Genomic DNA, 19,327 nt, shown 5'->3' with positions numbered 1-19,327 from the left:
GTTCATCGCTGATCCCCCAGTGGGTTTTTAGAGATTGATACTCACATGGGAGAAGGTTATTCATCCACTGGGCCTTTTGTGGATTTGCACCCTCAGAAAGGTGCTGTCTTGTGTTAGCATTTCAGCTCAGTACAGACTAGTACATAGTACAGACTGTGGGAGCTCCCATAATGAGAGTACATAATTGTAAAATAACTGGAAAGTTAAACTTGTCATTTTAGTAAACTTTATGGAAATTAGTATTTTTGTAGAGGATTTAAAGAATGACTTATATCTCTACTCCCGAAATGCAGATATTTGTAGAATTTATGTTTTGAAAGTGTAATCTAGTGTCTAAGCACTAAAAGGAAAATGTGATTACATATAAGATGAAGTTTTGTATACAAAGAGCTTTTTACCTGATTGAGTATGCAGTGAATATACATGGAAACAGACAACCGTTTAATTTTAAAATGTGTGATTGGAGTTGAGGTGGGGGAGTGATAGCAGGATAGCCGGAGATGGCTTAAAGTGAAAGAGATATGGGCGTGAATAAGGGTCTCTGGGAGAGCTAGCTCTGGATAGGGACAAATCTGGATTTTTTTGTTTGTTTTTTAAAACAAGGCAGAATAGCACTGAAGAGAAATGAAGAAAATACGTTTTTATTAAAACATACAACAATCAAAGAACAACACGTCTTCTGAGTAGTTCAACTTCATTAATTCTCCTTTAACTTTAGCAGTAAAATATTTCTGCACTGGGAGAGGAGAACATTACATCTGTAAATATAGTACTTAGCCATTAAAGCACAGAATGTTCAAAATGTTATGTCACTTTTAAGCTAGGCAGTATATTTTTGCTGCAATTATTTTCTGTGTTGTGTGTGCATTCATGTGTGTGAATCCTGTAGGGTAAAAATACCTTCACGAATCTTTAGAAGTGACTCCATTCAAAGCAATTGAGATCTAGTAGTTAACTGTAGCTTTGCTCTTGGTGTGATACATTTTCTTCAAAGCCATTACTAGATCTTGGTGTCATTGTATAGAACATTTCTTTGTGAAAAGAAATTTTGGTAGGAGGTGGCTACTTAAAATAACTTTGAACCTCGCTGATATCTCTAAGTGCAATCGTGAGTCACTTGTTCACATCCACTATACATCCTATGAGAGGACATTATATAATTTGGATGTTATGTGAACAAACTATATAGAAGGCAGTGTATCAGATTATGAACAAATTCCATTTGTAATCCTGTGTTTATGTCAATTTGTAAATTTGAACAGTTAAGTACAGTTTGTATCTAATGTTAGTCATATGCTTGTCTTAAATATATTTACTATGCATAAAAACATTAAAAAGCCACTTACAGATGATACACAGAAGCATTCACATTATCATAATTATAAATGTTTTGATACAACTTGTTGCAAAGTGGTACCTGCTTGTTTCTAGGAATCATTATGTGTACTAGAGACCAGAGGTGCTTTTTCCTTTTTATATTCCTTAATGGTTTACATATAGTAAATTTGATAACTTCAGAGAAGATAGTATTACTTTTGCATATTCTTAGATAGAATATTTATATAATATGCATTTAGATATATGGCCCTTTGTCTTACAAAATTGAATTGTAGAAAGTACAGAAAACTTAATATATAGAGAGTGATAAAGACTGTTAGCAGGTTTTCGGGCAGTAGGATAAAGTTGATAGTAGGAGAAAGTAAGATTAAATTACAGTCACAGAATTTGATTAAATATTCTGTTTTGGTGTTTTTTGTTTTTTTTTTTTTTTGTTTGTTTGTTGTTTTTTTTTTAATCCATAAGTGTGAGATAATAGACTGGTTTTTTAGAGAAGGAATTTGATTCTGGGGAGCTGTTAATCCCAAGAAATATGTCATTTGATGAGATAAGAGAGAACATTGGACCACAAACAGAACCACATTTCATCCTTTACTCAGGCAGTCCTTTTTAAAAAAGGTCTTTTCCTACCTGTGAGACAAGATGTTGGACTAGATAGTTCCCTATGACTTTTTTGTCCTGAAATGTTTGGGACTTGCTATAGTTCTGCCTTTAGAAATTAAAAAAGAGAATAGGTATCTTTTAATTCTATTCTAGAGGGTATTTAATACCCTTTCAGAGTAACTTCCATTGGGATCTCACAATTTTGGGATTAAGATTAGGCAGGGGCTGGGGTGTGGGGGTAGTGGTGATGCGCAGAATGTAGAAGATATCTTCTGACCTTAAGAATGATATGTATCTGATGTTTGAGATTGGGTTCAAGATTTTGTCCTGTCAGTTGTTCACTCCAAGACCTACCTTATGTCCTGCTTAGGGAAGATTAGTCGGATGAACTGCAATGTGTCTTAAGCAATCTTACAATGTTAGATACGGTAACATTCTCTCTTGTAGCAGGCTGTGATCCACATGAGGCTTAATCTCCCTTTTCTGTAAATTTTTCTTTCTCCATCCTCTTGGCTAAACCATTGGTCAATCACCTCTCTCCCCCCATTTATATTAGTGTGCTTTATTTGAGGGCAAACCAGCTAAGTAATGTCAGGAATATGTTAAAACACAGCTTTTGGTTATCTTTGTGAATCTTCCAGCAGGTTTTTGAGTTTTAGTACTCAACTTTTTAAGATGAAGAAAATGAGTTCAAAAGTTAATCATAACTGTCAAGATGTAGGTTGACTTCAAATTCTGTTTTTTAGGCTTTGAGAAAAAAAGTAATATAGTTAGCAGTTATGATTTGCCAGGTACTATGATGCTCACTTCAAGTATCTTATTATATAGAGTCAGTTATCTTTACAGTGGTTGATAAATATTGTGGTCCTTCTATAGATGTGTAAAACAAGCCTTAGCTTAATCTGATCATGAGCCAGGTCTCTATCATCACTCCATATATGGAATTCATTTTTGTACATTCAGAATGTACCTATTATTCAAAATTGAGCATTATAATACATCAGTCTTATCACAATATCAGTTATCCTATAAAAGTTTTCTAACTTAAACCTATCAAATGTTGTGTTGAGGATAGCAGGAAAATTTCCCGGGACCCTAGTTGATTTTATAAATAGTGATTTGTAGGGAGTTCTGGTAGCATAGGGTAGTTGTGTTGCAGTTAGAATCTTTTAGCAACACTGGGGGGGAATGATGGGCAGTCTACTCTTCTGTGTTTTATTGCTTCTGAAAACCCACCAGAGAGTCAGGAGTTCTGATTTGACAGAAATGAGTTGGTTTTTTTGTTTTTTAGGTAGATAGTTGTGTTTATGTATTCTCTTTCCTTCTATACACGTTTGTTGGGGGTAAGGACTTTATTTGTTAATATATCTTGTAAGCCATGATTGCTTAATATATTGTGCTGAACAAGTCCAATATCAGTAAATAATTTTTTCCAAGCATAGATTTCACTTTACTGTAAATATTTGACATCCCTCTTTCCCCAAGGAATTGCAACTTAATTCAGTAAATATTTATCCACTGTACTCCTATGTTCAGATTACTTTTCTCTTGCTTTTCTGCTCCCAGGAATATGAAAGTGTGGAGGAGAGAATATAGAGCTGAAAAGCATTAAACTTTCATAAAAACCAAATTTTATGTTTTAGACCATTTACTACTTTGATAAACATGGTATATAGATAAATATTAAATCAGCTGTATTGTTTTCATCTCTTGAATCAGATAAATTAAGATATTTGTTATAAAGGATCCTTTCTTTCCTATAGTTGTAAGTATAACTCTTTTTGGACCATCTGCTGGTAACTGTCCTTGTATATAAAACCAGAATAATGGTATTTACAAAACTGGAATGCTAATAAGGACTAGCTGATTATCTTTTTTGTTTTTAAATTTTGTTTTGCTGTTGAAAACATATATGTTTAACATACACCAGTTCTCTCCCTCCTTTTCTGTGTTCTCCATTAACACAGATCACTTTCCCTGAGATTCCTATGTAATCTTACTTTCCCTGAGATTCCTATGTAATCTTTTAAGTTGCTCTTGACTCTTTGATCTCATATGATGTTGTTATGTGCTGTCAAGTCAGCTATGATCCATAGCAACTCTATGAACAATGGTTCTGAACCTTGCCCTATCTTGAGCCAAGCTGACACACTTGACCCCATTGCTACAGTCAACTGTGTCAGTCTGTTTCATCCAGGATCTATCTACCTCTTCTCTGCTGATCTTCTCCCCTGCTAAGTGTGATGTCCTTCTCAAAGAACTGGCTCCTCCTGGCAACATGCCCAAAGTGGGTGAGACAGAGCTTCAAAGTCCTTAACTCCAAAGAGCAAACTGATTTCTGTAAGACAGACCCATTTGTTCTCTTGGTATGTTCAGTACTCTTCTTCAGCACCACAAGCCAATAGCATTGATTCTTAAGTCATCTGTGTTCACTGGCCAGCTCTGACATGGTGTAATGCCCAAAGCAACCATTCTTTATAAGTTAGCTAAACTATTCTTAGATTTTAAGAAGATTTCAGGTTGTGTTTTGGATCAATTGTAAAGGATTATCTCAGGGTAGTAATTTCAGGGGTCTGAAGTCCATGACAGTTCCATCTGGTCATCATTTTCTCTCTTTTGATCAGAATTCTTCTATAGAATCTTGGATCAGTTGGTTAATATTGTTACCCCTGCACCATAAAATTCTTGTGGTCTCAAGAGAGGAGGCAGTTATTCATGGAGACACATTCCTTATTAGTTTACTTATTTAATCTTTTTACTAATTAGTATATTTTAAGAGTCTCATTATAGTACAGGCATGTAATTTGTTTTCTGTATTGGTATTCTCTGTATATCTCACAGCTTTATCTGTGGCATTTCATTTCCTGCAGTGAATGCAAGAAAGCACTTGCCTATATCTGGCATATTGAGACCATTTTCCAGTAATTAAAAATATTATGCATCTTTGACTAGGTGTATGGGTGGGTTTGAATATTGAGTATTATTAAGCCCATCTTGAGGTAAAGTGCCCTTTGTGGTATGGGGATTTGGAATAATGTAGATATCTTGTGGTTTTACCTGAGAGCTTTAAAGGTTTCTTAAGAATCTTGCCTTTAGCACAGTGAGCAGCTGTGTTTATGTAATTATTAGTTAATACCTAGTTTAACATAGAAGTACTTATGCAATGTAGATCAAACCCCCCCACACACACACACATGACCTTGTTCATAGGTAACTTAAACACTTAGTCCTGTGTTTCCTTAAACTTATATAACTCACTGTTGCCAAGTCACTCCACCCATAACAGCCCTCCATTGGGTTTCTTAGGCTGGCAGTTAGACTGCTCATCTGTCTTCTGTGCATCTCTGCTGGATTTGAAGTGTTGGGGAGTTAGCCTGTGTGATAGCAGGACAGCTTTTTATACTACAGCACTGGAGAACAAAAGGCATGCAGTTCTAATCGCCCAGCTGCTCCACAGAAGGATGGTTAGTCTCCTCCTTTGCGATTTTATGTCTTCTGAAAACTTGCTGGAGGGTCTGCTATGAGTTAGTTCTGATTTAATTGTATACAGTAACAACATCATAAATATCCTTTGTCAAACCCATTGGTATATTTATGAGTAAAGTGCATGCTTTATGAAAATACAGGTAGTGTCTTTGATGATTTTGAGGATGAAGTTATTTACCATAATTGTGTCTTCCCAGTGGGTTACTCTTAGGAGTCTATAAACGGAATGCACTGTGGTCTTCAAAAGCAGTGATCTGTGGGAGAGCCTACTGTTTGCAGGTCTAGCCAGTTTGGTTACCTAAGATTTAAAAATGACCGAATTATTCTTCTCACTACTTAATTGCTACTTTTGCTCTTACAGTCTCCCATTATCCCTCTGGATCTTCAGGAGAACCTAAAACTTGTTTTCCCCAGGCCTCTTGCATTGCACTGACCCTATAGAAGATTTCTGATATTTTGAAATTTTGTGAATTGTGTCTTCCTTAGTGACTCTGCATACTGCTATAGTCTCAATTTCTATTTACCAGTAGATAAATTATTTTTTTCTATAATTATATTTTATTAATTTTCATAAACATTTACAGAGATTTTGGGCTTCCACTCATTCATTGTTGCACTATTCTCTCTACCCTCCTCCCAGTTTGTTCTTGTCCAAATGCCACAGTGCTTGTCAAAGCCAGTTCTGATCAATCTTCTTTGTCAGTGTGTCCTTTGCCATTCCCTATCACTCCTCCCTGAGAGAGACTTCACCCTGAGTCATAAGGAAAAGGGGATGGCGTATTCTCTTAGCTATTTCCTGCTGAAAAGGGACGCTGTGGGTTTCAGGGTGAAGATCTTCTCTCACTACTCTAAAGGGCCCCTTTGGCAGTAGGAAACACATAGACTATTATGAGATTGATTTTGGAATTTAGATGCACTCTTATTGATTGTGCTTGGCCGTACATGTTCATATCCTTGAAGATGTATCATGGGGGTGTTGCAACCTAGAAGACACAAATTTGACTAACAAGTTATAAGTACATGAGTCCACTGTCACCCAGCATCCCACTACATGAACAAATAGTTGTTTCAGATTTTCTTTTTTTCATTCTTTTATCAAAAGGCATAGACACATGAGGGGAAGCAGTCTTAACATAATTCTATTAAAAAATGTAATGTTTTGTAGATATTATGCATCTAATTTGTAGTTATTATAGCTCTTTTTGGATTTATTATACCACAGCTACCCTAATTTATACTCGATTTTTTTTTCTCTCTTTTAGATACTTTGAAAGCAGAGTATTTTTTACTTCTTTTGAATATTTTTGTTGGACTAATATCTCAAAAATAAACTTTGTTGTTCTTTCTGAGTCCTTTCCAATATAGAACCAATTTTTGAGTTACTATATAAAGGATATTTGTATGTTGTTACTACATATTTAAATAGAGGTAAAATAGTTTCTTGGTAAGGATATAGTAATAACTTGTATAATTGATAGTTTTTAGGAAAGCACTCATATGCTGATCTTGTTGCACTGAGCAGTACCGTAGGGAGGGCCAGATAGAAATCTCAGCGGCAATTAAGGTTTGGAGAATGGATTTATGAAAATTTCAATACAACTTTCATGAGTCAGATCCCTGACTTAGACGTGTGACTATCACTGGTTACCAGTAATATTACTGTGTTTTAGCCAGTTCTCGAAAAGTCCATGCTTTAAATTGATGTCAGGTTCTCTTAATGTAGTGAGATAGTGATAAGAATATTTACAAAGAGATTAAAATATTTTTGATGGTGTTATTTCTTACCAATGTGATAAATATCTGACTCTTTCATTGGCTTTTTCTGTGTAGTAGCTGGTAGGTTGAGTTTGAACTGCTGACCTCAGAGTTATAGCAGCTGAGTTCTTAATCACTGTGCCACCAGGTTCTAGAGTTTTGTTGGTGTTCTTAATTTTAGAGATGTCCTAAAATGTGTTGTACTTACTCCATCTGCCAGCTGACTGCTTAAGAGCATTTTATCGGCAAACCATTAATAGTATGAATTCTGTTGGTTATTGCTTTGTTCTTTAATAGTATCAGCTAACTCAAGTGGTTATCATGAGTAAAGCATTATTTTAGTCCTATATATACTCTAGCTCATATAATCTCCCATTTTATAGATGGGAATACTGAAGCTTAGCAGAGTAAATTCACACAGGAATGTAAAGCTAGTAATTTATTAATTATTTTAGAAGTCTTACGTGTCGCTTTGCAGGTTCTTCATGCTCTCAGCCCTTTATCGTATTTAAAAAAGAGTCTCACTGGGAATTTAGGGATTGTTCAAATGCAGCTTTGTTAAGATGGTATTATAAGGAAACATTATAGTGTTTCTAAACAACCTGCATTATCCAGATGACACAGCCTTACCTGCTGAAAATGAGGAGGATCTGAAATACTTGCTATAGAAATTAAAAAACTACAGCCTTCAATATGGATTACATCTCAACGTCAAGAAAACAAAGGTCATTCCAACAGGATCAGTTGGCACCATTATGTTAGATGGAGAAAGGACTGAAATTACAAATTATTTCCTCTTACTTGATTCATAATCAGTACCCTTGGTACCAGCAGTCATGAGATCAGGAGACATAATGCTTTGGACAAATCCATTGTCAGAAACCTTCCCAAAATACTGAGGAAGAAAATGTTTTTAGTTTGAAGACTAAGATATGCTGATTCAGGCTTTGGTGCCTTGCTGTGGCCAGAGTTGGACAGTGAATAAGGATGACAGAAGGAGAATTAATTCCTTTGAGTTGTGTCAGAGAAGAGAACTGACTATCATGGACTGCCAAAAGAATGAACAGATATGTTATCTGGAAAGGTGGAGGGTCAGTAAAAGAGGGAAAACCCCTAACAAGATGAATTGACAATGACTTTAGCAGTGGCCTCATGTGTATCAGAGATGATGAACATGGCACAGGATAGGACGGGGTTTATAGCTGTTGTTCATGGAGTTGCTATGAGTCATACTTGACGTGATGGCACTAAACAGCAGCAAACAAGTGACTAACGTTGCTTGTGGAGCCAAGTGCTTGATTTCTGTTTTGTTTTCTAGAAACTTCATGAATAAGCTAACAGACTTACTTTTTGAAAAATTGTCTTGTCTTTAGTAAACATTGGTCTTGCTATGTTTGCTCCCAAAGATATGAGAACTGTGTGTTGTTGTTATGTGCTGTTGGGTCTCTTGCAACTCACAGTGACCCTGTATATAAAAGCTCTGAACCTTGTTCTGTGCTGAACCAATTACACTGTCTCCAACACACCTACCCCTACTACCTCAGTTACTGTGTCATCCGTCTCGTCCAGAGTCATCTTCTCTTCCACTTTTCCAAGCATAATGCCCTTCTTTAAGGACCAGTCCCTCTGGCCACATGCCCAAAATATGTGATACAGAGCTTTAGAATCCTAGCCTCCAAAGAGCAGCTTGGTTTCATCTTCTCTGGGACAGACCTGTTTGTTCTCTTGGCAGTCCATGGTATGTTCAATACTCTTCTCCAGCACCACAACTCAAAAGGCATTGATCCTTCTTTTCTCATCCTTAGACATTGTCCAGCGCTCTGATGCATAACAAGTAATTGCAAAGACTATGGCTTGGATCCAAGAGCAGTGTTTATTACTAATTCTAGAGAGTGGTTGATAATGAGATTGACCTATGCTAATCAGAACCATAAGAGAGTAGTGTATAAAGACCAAAATGCTTTTTACTAATTTAAAGAATTTACTCATTTTACAAGTTTAAAGGGAAATAGCAACTCTTAGATGGGCAAGGTAATTGTGTTCTCTTTGCTATAGAAGGCCAAATTTTCAAAGAAGTTTGCTTGGTACGCAGAGTCTGAGCTAATGAAGTTAGTTGGAAGTTTTTAGTGGCTCTGGTAAGCAGGCTACTTAGTATCTAGCCTCATGCACTAAGTGCTTTTATAGGAATAGACCAGATGGCGTATCCTGTGCCCTCCATAAATAAGCCAACTGAATAATATCATCTACATTTGACTCCTTGGCTTTCCTTTACTTTTGTTTGACTACTTTCTATTACCCATGATCTTCATTTAGTATTGTCAAGTCTTTTAATCTTCTTATTGCCTAATTTTTTTAAAGTGGATTTTATAAACCTCTCCTGTGATCTCGTTTTGTCCTGTCAAAGGGCAGTGTTTATATCCAAATTTGTGGTAGTATTCAACTCTCTCTTCTCAGTTTTTGTGATTGAGAACTTCTTCAGCTCTTTTCTGAGACCCAAGAACTGAAAGCTTTTTAAATTTTTTGTCATGTGGCCCTTTCCATAGGGTTGGTCCCACCATAACAACTGCCTTCATTAAAGTGAGTAAGCAGAGAGGGTAGGATAAACAATTCGTGCAGGAGAGAAGTCTTAAAGGTGATTACTTCATCATAACTTTTGCTATTATTTGTTTGTCAGTGGGAAGTCTCACTAAGATACATGAGGAGCTAGAGATTGTTGGGAATCATTACTGAGGATGTTTAGCGTATCAACTAACGGATATGTCTGGATCACATTTTGATGGTTTGAGAAGTTCTGTTCTCTGAGGAGTCTTGGAGGTTACAGATGGTTAACATGCTTTTTTACTAACTGAAGAGATAGCAACAGTTCGAGCCCACCCATTGCAGACTGAGAAGAAAGGTCTTTTGATTTACTTCTGAAAAATCAGGCATTGAAAACACAGTGAAGCACAGTTCTTCTCTGATACAAATGGGATTGCTATGAGTTACATTCAGCTTGATGACAACTAGTAGGCAATCTAGTATCCAGAGACTGGTGTGCAATAACATTGCTGAATTGGGTTCTGTATTTTCCCTGGTACATTAGTCCAATATTTTGTTACTGTTTTCTTATTGAAGAGCACCCTGGCAACTCATTCCACCAGCCCACTTCTTACTTTCTCTCTTTCCAAATCAGGATGCTGCTACCTCTTTTTCCTTCTTTTTCACTGCTGCTTTGCAGAGCATATTGTGGGTGGCCCCTAACATTTGTTTAGGATTAGTATTAGTTATTGATTATGGGATAAATGATCTTTGTTCTGAGCTGGGGATTTGTTGAGCAGGTCCCTGCGTATAGCAAATGGTTTGTGTGCCGCTAGGGACCAAAAGGCTGACTGTTACCATCCATCTAGCAGCATCACTACTCCTGTGAGATTGCAACCATTGAAAACCCCGTAGATAGTTCTGCTGTTGACACATGTGGAGTCATTGTGAGTTGGCATTGACTCAGTGGCAGTGAATTTTGTCTTTCCTGTTGTAATTATTACTTTGAATTAGAATTTCTGTGGTGGTTTTTTTTTAAAGCGTTTGGGTATATATTCTTGTGTTGCTCCATTTTGAGAGGATTTTGTCTGCAAATAGCCTTGCTTTTTTATGTCCATCTGATTCTGCTGGCTTTGTACATTATGACACCTTTGCAAGCAGCAGTGGAAAAATTACAGGATCCCTAAAGGCTTTTTGAAGTTTTGCACTCAAGGACTATTGATTTCAGCAATTTGACAAATTATGGCGAGATGGTGTTTCCAAGTGGTGGTGTTGGTACCTTTTGAAGCTCACTCTTGAGCTTTGAATAAAAATTCTGGAATTTTTGTATAGAGAGATGAGTAATTAAAGGATGTGAAAGAATACCTTTAATTAACAGAACATAAAATTATCTTCACATTAAGTATCCCTTGTGCTAACATTGTTTCTTCTGATTTCCTATTTGTTAACTAACATCCCCTATAAAATTACGGGGGGGGGGGGGCAGAACATTAGTTGGAAAGAAATTTTAAACAGATGTAAAAAGAATTCCTGAGTTGTCCTTTGCATAGTTTTGTTAGTTTTCATTGGCCTGTCCTTTCTGCCACCTGACAGTGTGCTCCAGTGTGGTCCTATTGAAGACATGAGATTATCTGCTGCTGTCATGAAGTGAGAACCTGTATGTGACAGACATAGTGCCCAGATGGTCAGCAGTATCTTCACAGTTTGAAAAATATCTTCTTTATCAGTAAAATAGGATATGAGGCTCAGGATAGTTTATTAATTTGTCCTAAAGCCAAAGCTTCTGACTCAGTTTGACTTCGTAGCAGCCTCAGAGGCCAGAGTAAAACTGCTCCTCCATAGAGTTTCCCCAGCAGTATATCTGTACAGACTCAAATGGCTTCATTTAGCTTACTGATGAAACTGGTGGAATCTAACCACTGAATTTTTGGTTTGTAACACATTACTTATTGCAGCACCAGCACTTGTAATTTGTCCCAGGGAACATCAGAGTGGATTAGTCCAGGGCTTCCTCACATCACTGCTTAACTTTAATCTGTGCTTTTGCTTCCATTTCCCACCTGTTCCCCTTGAGTCTCGTTATTCCTTTAGGCCATAATACTAGTGACATAATAGGAGTTCACGGTTTATAATGGTTTATATTTAACCAAATAAACCTGTGTGACTGTGTTCAATGTTAGACCAAAATACGTCTTTCCTCATTATTTCATTCCATTAGGAATTAGAGCCTTAAGCGAAAGGGCTTTGTAGTAACCCGTACCCATAAGATCTTTAGAGATACTGAAGAATTAAAATGATAGATACTGAGCAACCCAGAGACTAGGCTTGAAAACATGAGTTTCATTTTAGTGAGGGAGTGTTGCTCATGGACACTATAGTCAAGGAAAGCAAATGTTTTGTGCTTCCTAGTTTTTTGAGGCTATACTGAGAAATTCAACCCTTTTCTGTGCTTTTACCCCAGACCAGCGATGTATTATAAAGTCTCTAAGTGTCCTGAATAATTTATGTAAAAGAAAATAAGAAATATGAGTAGTGTACATTTTCGTGAGAAAATGGTGACTAAAGGATCTAGTGGAATTTTATTTTGTAACCTAGGTCACTAGGTCTTTGATCTTGAACAAAATGATACATATTTTGGTTGGCTTGACTTTAATTGAAGCCAGTTTAACATTTAATTGACTCATGGCATGCCTGCATTTCCATGAATCATAGAATGTTTTATTAAGTTATCTTAGTGTCATTAAAGAAATCTAAAACTTGTTGCCATTGAGTCAATTCTGACTCATAGATCCTCTATCATATTTCTGAGACAGCAAGTATATCTTAGACTGAGAGGAGACTGTTCATCTTTCTCCCATGGAGCTGCCAATTGATTGGAGCATTATTAAAATTAACTAAGTTTAAGAGATTCTTGTTTTCTTTCAGTAGTGAGGAAATAGCTTTTCCTGTCTTCCAGTATTTTAGAACAGGTTAATGTTGTAGTTGGGAAATTTCTTGATGCTGCCTGCCAGTTTTTTCCTTCTTGTAATTGAAGTATTTGATTAACAGAATCTCTTTATATAAAGGACATGAATATTGCTTGTAGCATAAATAAACCTCTTGTGTTCAGATACCAAGTTGAATAACTTTGGTCATTTAGTACACACACAAGCAATGTTTTAATAGCAGTAGGTACTTTCTGTTTTAGTAAGCGTTCTTGGGAAGCATTTGGCTTACAGATCCAGTTTGAATACTCTTCCTCTTTAAACATCTCAGCATAGTTTTTAAAATTACTAGTTCTGGTATTTAAACCAAACCTCCTTTGTGATGGTATGATCTGTGTTCCCCTCACTTACCTTTCTATGACTTTTACCAAATTTTTGTATTGTTCTGACCACAAACTTACAGTCAGTCAGACCACTGTGGTTAAAGACCTAGAGGGCACATGAGCATCTTCAGTATTCTTGACTAAAAGAAAGTATTGACTGCTGTACTTTCATCCTTTATGAATTCTTTAAAAGCATTTATTATTTTTAATTTGCAGCAGCTCTTGCCAGGTAAAAAGTTTTGGGAAACAGATGAATCCAGCAAAGATGGACCAAAAGGAATATTCCTGGGTGATCAATGGCGAGACAGTGCCTGGGGAACATCAGGTAATCTAGATCTAGCATCTGTACTGTGATTTATGCCTGTCTTAGAGCTCTTTCCTCAGCAATTGGCAAACCATAAATAATTTTATACCAGTGACACAAGCATGTCAAGTAGTTTCCTGTCCTATAGTATAATTGCTATTAAGGAAGGAGCTTACATGCTGTAATTCATTAAAACACAATTAACACAGGATCAAATCTTCAATATTTTATTTAATCCCCCCCTCCTTTTTTAAGCCACAAGGAATAGTCTTGTTAAAAACAACTATAATTTCAGCTGTAACTTTTTATTCTGTACTACTGAGCACATTCATGGAATTAGAAAAATTCATGCCTACCATTTTGAAGTTCATGATTCTCTCTTCTCCCCTTGCCCCTGTGTACCATGTATGGATGATCTCTTTAAATGCATTTGGGGCTAAATCAAGTCACTGGGCACAGATGCTCTTCTGACAGATTAGCCCTGACGAGGACTGGGGAGAACTTGTAGAGACAGACACAGTAACAGTAAGTGACAAATATAGGGAGGGAAGGAGACCAAACATCCAAAGTCTGATATGGTCTTATGCTGTTACAGCATAATGTCAGAATGGATCCTCATGATGACAGTGAGTCATGAGAAAATATCAGATTAAATTGTGCTTTTTTTTGGAAAGGCAGAAAGATCACATTTGTTTTGGTACTATTAACAAGCCACTAGAACCCCTACTAACAGTAAAACAAAAGGAAATTCTGTTTGTTGAAGGAAACCATTAATTTAGCCATTAGCTAGATAAACTAGCTATGTGAATTGCTGTAATCCTTTGCTGTCCTGGATAAATGAGGTGTATTCCATTTCCTTAGCTTATGTAATATGTCATACTTATGGAAAAATGCATTAGGAGTGTCTTTACTGACCATGGCAGGTGTCCTGATTTCCTGTCATTTTTTTTTATCCATGAGACATCCCTCATAATTTGTTTGAGCCTCTGGCTGCACTGTATCATGTTTGTGTATCTTTTTTGTAGATCATTCAGTTTCCCAGCCAATCATGGTGCAGAGAAGACCTGGTCAGAATTTCCATGTGAACAGTGAGGTCAATTCTGTACTGTCCCCACGGTCGGAGAGTGGGGGACTAGGCGTTAGCATGGTGGAGTATGTGTTGAGCTCATCCCCGGGCGATTCCTGTCTAAGAAAAGGAGGATTTGTAAGTTGGCTTGAGGAACTTGTTCCTATCTCTCTCTCTATTTTTTTTTCTTTCTCCTAAAGCAAAATATGCCTGTTTAGTGTCCTTAGATATTCATAAAATATTAAAAAACATTTTTATTATAATTAGAGCTCATCAAAAATAGTAGAAGATATAAATTAAACTTTTAAAAAAATTGAGATGGTATTTTTCTTGACACAGATAATAATGTGAGATAAGAACTGAAATACAGATCTTATTGATCTGTGGAGAAACCACCACTTTTTGTTCAAAGCAAAAATGAAAAAGAAAAAGGCAGAGACTGTCAATAGGAATTCCAAGGCTGAGAGCATTGATTTGCCAAATTCTAAGGAGCCTTAAAATGGATCATTCTTATTTTGTCAAGATATATGGGATCGTTCTTAATTTTCCAAGAAGTCTTTAATTATAATATCATCTTTGGTTCTTCTTGAACAATTTTACTTCTCACACTTAGTCTATCAAGAAATTTAAAAATTCTGTTAATTATCTATTTGCCATTTTTTTCCTGATTAATACTCCTTTTTGACTCTGGTTTATCTGGTCCTGAATTATAGCTGAAGTAGCCTCTCTGCCTTTTTAGATCTCAAATAACTTCTTGATTAGTGCTTTCTTACATTTAATCTTTCTTATATTTCTAGATCTGAAAGTATCAAGATGCATTTCTATTTTAGGCTTCTTTAATTTGTATTCTGTGACTGGTTTCATCTTCTAAGCCACAGCTAGGAAGGCCTTGAGAGGCATCTTGAATCTGGGGTGTGTTCCTGCCCTGGTCCTCTCCCCCCCCCCCCCCCCATTTTTTCTCCTGAGTCAACAAATTTTCTAATCTTTCAAAGCCCTTTCTTGCTAAAATCTTTTTAGGCAATCATTTAAGGGCTCTTTTTTTCCTCATAATCATAATATTATTGCTTCTATCATTCTTACCTCTTTTGTCTTGAAATATTTATTGATCAGTATTTTCATTATCAGATATCTGTTGCAAATTGTCAGGGCTTTGTCCTGTTTCCCCTATTCTTCTATAAGCTTCTCTAGAGTAATTGTAATTCATTTTGGAGCATTTTTTTCAGAGACATAAAGTACAGCTTTTTAAAATATTAGTAGACGTTAATTGAATGATAGTTTACATGGTTGGCATGAAGAGAACGGATTACATATTAGGTAACTAGAATCCATATGGAATTAACTTTATATGTGTCAAACATGATGATTCACATGGCTAACTGTGGCTAGTACTTTTAATTTCTATTCCCTTACAAAACCAGAAGAAATAAACTCTTTCAAAGTAGACCAATTTGGATTTCTCTCAACTCTATGACTGAAGTTTAATGAGAGTATTGTCACTTGATGAGATCCTTTTATTTTTGGAATAACCCTTAGGAAGACCAAGGGACTGAACTGGGGCCCATTGCCATTGAGTTGGATTCATAGGGACTCTGTTGGAAAAGTAAAACTGCTTAGGGTTTCCAAGAATATAATCTCTTCAGAAACAGACTGTCTGCCACACATCTCAACTGTTGATCTCTTAATTAGAAATCTAGTGCTCAACCGCTGTGCCACCCAGAACACTCCCTCAAATACATCACAGATTGTGCTTCATCTGACATTAATTGTGCTAGGGCTTTCAACTTCTGTTCCACTAAAAACTAGTTAAAAAACCCAGAATAAATTATGTGAATTTTTTTAATCCCAAAGACCTGTTTGGATTTCTTTTTATTCTGGAAGTTTGATGTGAGGAATTTATTCTGAAGGATATTTTACTTTTAGAATAACCTTTAGGAAGAGTAGAACTGGGTCTTCTTACCTTGAGCACTGTTGTTGAATACTATTGAGTTGGAACCAACCCATAGCTGACCCTCCAGCAGATTTTCAGAGACAGTTAATTTCATGGGAGAAAATTGCCCAGCCTTCTCCTGCACAGCAGCTGATAGATTTGAAGCACGTGCATTTGGGATTACAGAACAGGTTCTTATCACTTCTAAAACAGGCTTGATTGCTTTTGGGTCAGATTTAGTGGTCTGTGGAACCTTTTCAAAAGGCTGCTTTGGAAAACCAAGATCTAACCCTTGGATGTGGGGAATGCGAGCATGCCAAATTATCATTTGCCTATTGTCCCATGGGAAGAATGGAATTGCTTTTTAAAATTTTTATTCCTCATTTCATCACTTTCCTCTTCATAGCAGTGCAGATTTCCTGAGAATGTGCTAATTTGTGATTATATAACTTTCAATTAATCATTAGGATCAAAGTCAATATCATGCATTTATAAGTTGCTATGTGAAAAATTGGAACCTGTGTCCAATTGCAGATGCCTGGCTTATAAGCTTTGTAGAAGGAAGGCAAATAATTGGAGTAAAGATTTATTGGCTTATTTTTTAAAAATCATGTCATTAGGAAAATGTTTTCTGGCAAAAGCTGTATTCTTTAGATTTTGTGTCTTGTGCTTTTCTAAATGGATGTTTGCGCCTTATTTTCTTGAGACTAGTAATTTTTTTTTAATTACTTTCAATGAAAGTTTACAGAGACTTTGGATGTCCATGCATTATTTTTTGGCACGTTTCTCTCTGCAGCACCCCCCTTCACCCTTCTCTTTGAAAAGTAAAAGAAAAATTGTTTCATTTTTATATAATCCCTCCCCCCAAGTCCACTCCACTATGTAGCCTTCATTCTGGAGTCCTGTCATGCCAATAATACCTAATAATAACTAATCATATATCCCTTTTAAACAGTTCTCTCCTTCATCTGTTTCAATGCAGTATACATTATTTATCCTCTCTCAGTCTCCCCTCAACCCCGATGCAGTATTTTTCCTTTTGTGATGGAGATATTTCACTCAGTATAATGTCCACCAGGGTAGCCCATTTTATAGAATATTTTATGAGTTCCTTGTTTTTCAATACAGCATAGTATTTCATTGTGTGAATATACCAGAGCTTCTCGATCCATTTGTTTGCTGATGGACACTTTGGTTGTTTCCAACTCTTTACTATTATGAACAAAGCAGCAATAAACATGGGTGTGCAGAGACTAGTAATTTCTATTGTGATCAGAGAAAGTTTGATACTTAAGGATACATGAAGTCAGAAAGGTACAAACAACTGCTAACTAGAAAGTAGGAAATGTGAACCTACACAGAAGTGGACCTCAGAAGAAAGGGCTGGTAATCTGTTTCAGTAAACCAACTTCAACACCCTATGCGACATGGTTCCGTTTAGACACATAGGACTGCCACGAGTGGCAATCAGCTTGCCAGCAACTTGTTAGTTATATGATTTCCCAGTTTTAAGGATTTCTTAAGTCCTTAAACCAGGGGAATCATGTTTGTATAGGATAAATTAAAAATTTCCTAATCTGTGTTTCAGCTGCTCCGCAGAAGAAAAATTGTGTTTAATGAGTTATTATCCCATATTTTTATTTGAGTTTCCTTTATAGATGATACAATCAAGCTACCGTGTTGGCATACTCAATTATTAGGTGGGCACAGGCCTGAGAATCAACAAAGCTTGCACCCTGCTGTCTATCCTGCCTTTGCTCTGCCTGTTGGGTACAGTGGCAACTGATAAATACTCTGATTGTGGAAATGAGAACCAGTTTATTGCTGTGATGATATTTATCTTGAAACAAATTATCCTCTCCCCCCCCCCCCCCCTTTTAAAATCTGGCCTGTCAATCAAGTGACTGGTTTCAAAGGAAAAGAAAGAATATCTGCTTCTTGTAGTTAATTGTCCTAAAGAATGAAATTTTGTATGAATCACACCATCCAATTGTTTTTACTGTTTGAGAGACTGAACCACACTGTCTCCAGGAAGCTGTGGGGAAGCCCCATTTTAATTCCCAAGAACTGAAAACATCCATTCCACTTGCAAAGTGATTGTAGATGTCAAAGCAAGTACTAAGGGGTCATTCTTATGTATTGAGAACAGCTGCTAATTAAATAATGTTCAGAACTTCTCTCTTCACTCTACAGTGCCTTTCCCTTTCAGTTGCAGTTGTTTCCTGACTATAGCTTGAATGTGGAAATTTAACTCTTTGTCTAACTTTCATGAGTGTCTTTTATTGTACAAATGGTCTCAGTTTAGTGTTTTTGTTTTTTTTACTAATATAATAATAATTCTTACAGGCTGATAAGAAGATCCAATATTTGTGTTCTTAGTATTTACTGCAAATTTTTGAGAGAATTACATGAATCAAATTTCAGGGTAGCAGTTTTCAGAAAACTTAATATTATGGAAACTTAATATTAGTCAAGTTTGCTCTTGATATTTTTATATACTCTTAAAATGAAGCCATTATTATTTTATAGAATGCATGTTTTCATCACAGTTAATACTGTATTTTTTTAGGCTAATGTATAACATTGCCCATCTAAGAAACTGTTAATGGACACTGGTGGATATTCTTTAAATAGATTGAAAACTAACTGGTCAGAAAAGTGGATCATACTTTCTGCCATGTTGTATGGTGCTTAGGAAAATGTCCAAAATGTCACCTTTTCTTTGAATTATGGTGAAAAGTACTCTAAACTTGCAAAAGAAGTTCAGAGAAAAAAAAAGGTCTCAGGAATATATTTTTACTTGTTTTGTAGATATGACTTGTTTTCTGTCCTGGAGGATGTACACAAAATCATAGATAATCATGTGAGTCACAAAGCTTGATGACTGACTTCCTTAGTATTTACTAGATTTGTTTTAAGGCCAGTAAGAACATTGTTTAAAGACTTTGCACAGTGTAATGTAGATAGAAGCCAGAGGTTAGAGTCTCAGTTGGAGCTAATCCCCCATCTGCAAAATAGAGGTAA

General features: G+C 36.2%; 1 protein-coding gene across 6 annotated transcripts in view; it reads left to right on the top strand.

Moving 5' to 3' along the window:
- PUM1 (pumilio RNA-binding family member 1) overlaps positions 1-19,327 on the top strand; it is a 149,370-nt gene that overhangs the window by 65,191 nt on the left and 64,852 nt on the right. For 4 of the 6 annotated variants that reach the window (XM_006894935.1, XM_006894934.1, XM_006894936.1 and 1 more), the window contains 2 exons: positions 13,223-13,331; positions 14,336-14,514. The exons of the other annotated variants lie outside the window; for them this stretch is intronic. In XM_006894935.1, the coding sequence (XP_006894997.1) occupies positions 13,223-13,331; positions 14,336-14,514 (288 nt within the window). The remainder of the gene's footprint in view (positions 1-13,222; positions 13,332-14,335; positions 14,515-19,327) is intronic. 6 annotated transcript variants of the gene reach the window in all.

This window comes from Elephantulus edwardii, unplaced genomic scaffold (assembly GCF_000299155.1).
Source record: "Elephantulus edwardii isolate Elephantulus edwardi_28Jun2011 unplaced genomic scaffold, EleEdw1.0 scaffold00152, whole genome shotgun sequence".
In the NCBI taxonomy this organism is placed as follows: domain Eukaryota; kingdom Metazoa; phylum Chordata; class Mammalia; order Macroscelidea; family Macroscelididae; genus Elephantulus; species Elephantulus edwardii.
The sequence above is the reverse complement of the archived record's forward strand: the minus strand, read 5'-3'. Positions and strand labels throughout refer to the sequence as shown.